The 6,017-nt window shown below is 42.3% G+C and overlaps 1 protein-coding gene across 3 annotated transcripts; it reads right to left on the minus strand.

Moving 5' to 3' along the window:
* Positions 1–1,240: 1,240 nt before the first annotated feature.
* On the minus strand, positions 1,241–5,087 carry brms1 (BRMS1 transcriptional repressor and anoikis regulator). 3 transcript variants are annotated; one of them, XM_035148771.2, is made up of 10 exons: positions 4,929–5,087; positions 3,504–3,725; positions 3,306–3,396; positions 3,079–3,206; positions 2,391–2,470; positions 2,189–2,285; positions 1,974–2,063; positions 1,739–1,803; positions 1,607–1,646; positions 1,241–1,517 (listed from the first exon to the last, which is right to left on the minus strand). In XM_035148771.2, the coding sequence occupies exons 2-10, from the start codon at positions 3,721–3,723 to the stop codon at positions 1,510–1,512; spliced, it is 819 nt and encodes a 272-aa protein (XP_035004662.1). In that variant the 5' UTR covers positions 3,724–3,725; positions 4,929–5,087; the 3' UTR covers positions 1,241–1,509. The 3 variants fall into 3 exon arrangements, with proteins under 3 accessions (XP_035004662.1, XP_035004660.1, XP_035004663.1); XM_035148769.2 differs by having other exon boundaries at positions 1,241–1,529; XM_035148772.2 differs by lacking the exon at positions 1,607–1,646.
* Positions 5,088–6,017: the final 930 nt, after the last annotated feature.

A 6,017-nucleotide genomic window follows, 5' to 3' on the forward strand; every position in this document is an offset into this window, starting at 1 on the left:
TACCATAGAATGGGTCCTTTATGTTTAAATACTTCATATTTACATCGGGAGCAAGTTCTCTCTACGGAGGCCGCCATGTTTTTTACAGTAGCCCACACTGGACAAACTAAACAGCTTTTGAGTTTTATGACAACTGAAGGCTTCCACAGGTCCTCTGTCATGTTTGGAAGGGGTGGGGGTATTCAGCAGCACTTCCACACGAGATGTCACTGACTTTTCAAGCATGTTCAATCCTCCAAAATGTGATCAATTGTAAAAAAACTAAAAAAGCATCGGAGGGGTGATGCATACCGTGCACATGCCTTGTATATATTCTACTTTGGGTCTTATTTCTAGACTTGTTCTGTGCTTTCAGTGTGGGGACTGCTGGTTTTTCCATTGCCTCTTTGTGCATTGTGATTTTTGTGTTAATAAATCCCATTGTTCCTGCAGTTGATCTGGGTCAGTGGTGGAGTGATGTTCGTCCCCACAGGGCCCCCCAGTGCTGGGACGTCACAATTTGGGGGCTCATCCAGGATTGAACGTCCACGAGGTGAAGTAAGTGTGATTATATTTGTCTGTAACGACCTTTGATTTAATACAGTGGTCATCTCTTTAGTTGTGTGTATCTCTTGTGGTTGTTAGTCGTTGTTGTGTCATGCGTTTGACTGGGTTGATTCTAATTATGTAGCCATCCAGCGACATGTTATTGACTTATTCATTTTCATATGAGTGCGGGTATGAGTTTGGAAGTAGTGATGACTTTACATTGTGTGTAGTGTATGTGTGTGTGAGCTTTATGTTGTGGTTATTGCATTTGCTGTGTCGCTTGTTGGTTGCTGCAATTTGTGTTGTGGCTCCTCTCCTTAGTTTGGTTCCTTGTGCGTTACTGTTGTGTTTAATTGCAGCTATTGGTTTTGTTACCTTTTGTTAGATTTTGTGTATTTAAGTAAGTTGTAAGTATTCAAGTCTGAGTACAAATATAAAAAAGAAGCATACAGCCAGAACTCAGCATGAAATAAATGAGTACATATTTAATGTACTTAATGAAATTAGTTGTTTAATCTAACTAATTTCATAACTAAAGAATAACTTTATTCTTAAAATATTTAGATGTTCCTATTTTCCTCCAAACAGTGACCATAATGCTCCATAATAAGTAAAATGACATCAAAGAGAATATTTTTAAATGTTAAAGTTACTTAACAGCAGTAATTAAATATAAACACACACCACAAAAAGATGCAGAGTCGAGACAAAGTTGTGTCACAAAGCATTAAAATTTTAATCATCATTATTAAATCATTCTATAAATACACGGTGGTCATATCATTAGGAAGTTATTTTAAATAGCAATAGATAACAAAGGAACAGGAGAGATGCTTGTTGGGGTCAAAGGCGTAAAGAAGTAGCGACAGTCTGCCGGGCTTCAGTCGAGGGCACAAAACTGGGACTGTTAGTGGAAGGAGCTGGGAATGTGTGAGTGCGAGTGTTCAGTTTGGTTTCTTTGCCACTGGGACCCTCGTGTCCTCACCGCTCTGAAAGACAAACTGAAGACACGTCAGAGACTGAAGCTTCACAGCGTGGTGTGGTTTTGACGTGTGGTGTGGGAGCGAGGTAGACTTACTTTCAGTTTTCTTTTTCAGCGGCAACAGTGCTGCTTTTGCCTGGAAAACACACAAAGTTACCGAAACATCTGGAACACGAAATAGCTGAATGATTTAAAAATGAAAAGTCAAACACGGAAGGAATAAATCACCTTCTTTATAGCGGTCCAGTCTTCGAGGATGTCGATGTCTCTCAGCATGTAGACGATGAAAGGGCCTGTGAGATTGACAGGCAGTTTTCCATTTAAACATTCAACAGTAAATTTCATTTTGTAGTGAATTCGAAATAACCAGCACGTTTCAAACATGCAGTACAGAGAGCGACAGCTGGAAAATATAATAATAATAGAACGGTTTAAATGTGAAGAGTAGGATCTTTATTTTTACCTGAAACCAGAGCTACTTTCTTCTTTCTCTCCAAGCGACCCGGCAGATTCTTTCTTTTACACTTCTTGCCCCTCATCTCATCGCTCCACTCTGAGTTAAGAACAGATCACATTCACTACATGACATTCACACGAAGCCTAATCTCCTCTGGCAGTGGACTGAAGGCACAAAGAAAGGAAATAACATGTTATTCACAGTAAAAAGGTTGTATGTACCCGAGGTGATGTCTATATTCTGTCTGTCCTCGTCCAGTCTCCGGATCTTTTCCAGCAGCTCGGTCTTCATGGCATCAAACAGCAGCGTCTTCTCACTCTGTAACACAAGTGTGCACGCGTACACGCACAGTTTCAGTATTGCAATAGTTCTGCTTGTGTCCCAGTGCGGTATTCAGTATGCTGTGTTCCTACTGTGCGTCACCTCCAGGTGCTGCCTTGCTCCTTGCACTTCACACTCGTGCTTGTGTTGGATCACCTGCAGACACAACTCTCTGTACACTCCTGAACATGCAGACAGAGAGAGGTTGTTGAAAAGACAGAGACATGTTACGTAGTTATCATTGTGGACTGTACAGCAAATGTTATACATTTACATTTTGACATTTACGTAATGATATAAAGTCTAGTTTTAATAGTAGTTTTTTGGCATATCATAAATAGTAGAGTCTGACCAATATGGATTTTTGGAGCCCAATACAGATGTTAAGATGTGGGAAATTTTCATAAGCATGTTGAAACATCGGCAATGATTCCTGAGATGTCGTTATCAAACCCTTATGACAAAGAAATTGATAATAATTGAGGCTTGATATTTTCTTCTATAGAGTTTATCCATAAACTTGCACATCTTTTCTGTATTGTTTATTCTACGAAGAAAGTTTTCACATCTGCAAACACTGATACCAATATATCTGTGAAAGGCTCACATCTTTAATTCATAGAGGAAGTTGTTGCTGCCCTCAAATTTCATAGTTTAGCACCGTTATAAAACCAGAACAGTTCTTTGTACTGATTTAAAAGAATTAGATATGATGTTCAAGTTCTGGTTCTTACAGGAGGATGTTGTTACCTTTTTGAGAAAATGAAAATGTTTACCACCAGCCACGTACCGGCCACCTGTGTTCGTATCTGCATGCTGTCCTGCAGCGCAGCCAGTGGTTCTCTGTATTCTCCACCCTTCCCTGTCAGCACCTCGTCCAGCTTCACTTTCACCTGGTTCAGCCGCTCCCGAAACAACCTGCAATCACACGGTGACGTCAGGCTCCTTCTTTTGCTTCTTCTGTCCTTCACTAAACATCTGTGGAGCCGGTCCATCCCCCGCTCCGACTCTACTTACTTCTCTTTCAGCTCCTGAAATTGTTTTTCAAGATCGTACATCTCGTCTAGACATTCCACCCTCCTCCGCTCGCAGTCTTCATCGTCCATCTCTTCACAGGGGACAGAGCGACAGAGACAGAAACAATGAAAATTCTATTTTTCTCCTCTTCTTTCACTCAGTCCGGTGACACAATTAGCAGAGCACTTCTGATTTTACCTGAACTCTCCTCTTCTTCCTCCTCCCCCTCCTCTTCCTCCTCACTCTCGTCCAGGTCGCTCTCCCTCTCTTCCGTGCTCTCCTCCATGGTCTCCTCTCCGCCTCCTCTCCCTTCGTTTTCTCTCGGCTCCTCCACCTCTCCGTTGGCCTCAGGGAGCTGTGACTCTCCTTCTGCCTCCATCTCCTCCTCGGGCTCCCTCACAGGGGGCTGTGTGGGCATGGCTGAGAGAAAGGTCACAAGAGGAATGAGCTCACGACGAGGTTCGGGCAACAGGGTTATGTTTTCGTCTGCATTTGTCAGTCAATCTTTTAGATGGCAAAATAACGCAAAAACTACAGAGCGGTGTGGGTCAGGGAAGAACCAATTAAATTTGGTGCCTTATTTTTAGTGTTTGACTGTGAGTGCTGTGGAGTTGTGCAGTCTGATGGCTGATTGGAGGCACGTGGCTGGATGTGCTGTTTACATTCATATAATAGTATAATCTATACCTATCTGGTGCCTATATATTAATATCTGTCTATGGATAGATGGATGGACTTTATTGATCCCTAATTTGGAAATGATTGTGTTACAGCAGCATGTTAAGGGCATTGCACATGTTTTCATATCAGGTAAATCTTCTCCTTTACTTAACATACCTTTTTCTTATCCTTGTTTTATCTTTGTCTTATCTTATCCTTATATATACACCTTATCTTATCAGTGAGAAGACAGCGGGATAGGGCTACCGTTTGACTTCCGGTTCTCTGTCACCACACAAAAACAAACATATGGTGATTATGTGATTATTAGGTGTTATTTGAGGAAACCAACAGTAATTAAATGCTGCAGCGCGTTATGAAGACCTAAACTAAAACACCCACTGATGTTATATTAACTTATCATATTCACCACATCAATCACCAGTGCTTTCATTTTGTAACGTAACCGGAAGTGCTGCTCCGCTCTGCCTCTCCTGCCCACCACCAGCTGCCGTGATGTCATTGAGTAAAGATCGTTAACGTTACTCTCTCTGATCTTTTAACATGAAGTCTGTGGTTCAAACTGAAAACCACGAGTCTGTAGTTTATCAGAAACTCACCACAGACACTCGGGATGAGTCACAAACTAACACTCAGTCGCTTCGGCCATTTTCACCTCTCATCCGTGAGAATAAAGCGCAGTGAAGTCAAGTGCAACAGCAGCTACGGACGGAGAGGGACGGACATGTTGACGCCTGCTCACACACCGACACACATTGACAGTGAAGGTGTCTCATGTCTGTTAGTTAACACAGGAGCCGGTGTTAAGATGTCGGTGAACAAACAGACGCAGCTTCCACTCTGAGCTTCTCTTCCTACGGGGATTAACAAGTGACGTCCCTGCTGTTAGTAAACAAGTAAGCGTCCAATCCCCGCGGAGCAAACAGGAAGCGGGACACTCACCTCCTCAGTGCGACTCCGCTCAAACTCTCCTTCTCCACATTTCCATCTTTTTCAAAAACTACTTCCTCCTCCTCTTCTTCACTTCAACACTTTGCCGGACTCCTCAGCCCCGCGTGCTCGGCCAATCAGCGGCAGGCCCCGCTGCTCGGAAGGCGACCAATAGGAGCGACCGTCCCCGGTGAGCGTCGCCCGTCCAATCAGAACGCCAGAGCGCGTTGCAGGGGCCAATCACCGCTCAGGTTCTTGCCGGGGCTCATCGCAATAAACCAATGGCAGGAGGTAGAGCGGAAAGCGCGCATCTGGCTTTTTTTGGATAGTATTACATCTTCCCCATAATGTAATGTAATTTAACGTCATATGATATAATGTAAAGTAATACAATAGAATGTAATGTTATATAATAAAATATAATGTAATGTAAGAAAACAAACAAACAAATATATATATGTATGTGTGTGTCTTATATGCATACACAATTCTAAAATGGTCCTCTTTAAAACAAGGCCTTTAAGTTTTTTCTTCTTCTTTATTTTTTATGATAAAGTAAAGAAAAGTTGAATCTGTTGTCGTGGCAGAGTCTGTGTAGTAGATACTGTGATCACAGACCTAATACCAGGAGAGGGATCAGACTCTGTTCTCTGTTCCTGCTGGGACATTGTCATCACCACTAACTGACTGTCCTTGAACAGGGCTGGGCTCACACTTAACCACCGTGTGATTAGAGCAGAATAAGATTTACTTAAAAGAACTTTCAAATTGACATCCCCTTTATTCTTAGTGTCTGTGTTTAAGTTGTGTGGTCTCCTCTAAATGGCATTTCTGTCTCTGTTCTGTACTGTAGCGTCACTGGCTGGTGAATGTCCTTACATGACCACTAGAGTGCGGTGTCCTACCATCACCCCACATGCACTCTATTTAAAATGTAGTTGCCATACTTGTCATTGACCACAAGATGGCACTAAAGTAATGCTAAACCTCAAGAGCCATGCAAATAATACTGGTGGAATTCTTTTCATTTGGACAACAGGGGCTTGTCATGGCAGACATTTTGACTCATCATAAAAGGAAACCCAAGGTGCAATCATTTCT

Source organism: Hippoglossus stenolepis, chromosome 23 (genome assembly GCF_022539355.2).
Source record: "Hippoglossus stenolepis isolate QCI-W04-F060 chromosome 23, HSTE1.2, whole genome shotgun sequence".
Classification (NCBI taxonomy): domain Eukaryota; kingdom Metazoa; phylum Chordata; class Actinopteri; order Pleuronectiformes; family Pleuronectidae; genus Hippoglossus; species Hippoglossus stenolepis.

Bases quoted from the DNA above. Each gene is read 5' to 3' on its own strand.
- brms1 (XM_035148769.2), bottom strand. From the start codon at position 3,723: ATGCCCACACAGCCCCCTGTGAGGGAGCCCGAGGAGGAGATGGAGGCA. The intron at 3,397-3,503 runs GTAAAATCAGAA...TCCCCTGTGAAG, and splicing joins GGAAGAAGAGGAGAGTTCAG to AGATGGACGATGAAGACTGC. The intron at 1,530-1,606 runs GTAAGTCTACCT...ACGTGTCTTCAG, and splicing joins GCTGAAAAAGAAAACTGAAA to TTTGTCTTTCAGAGCGGTGA.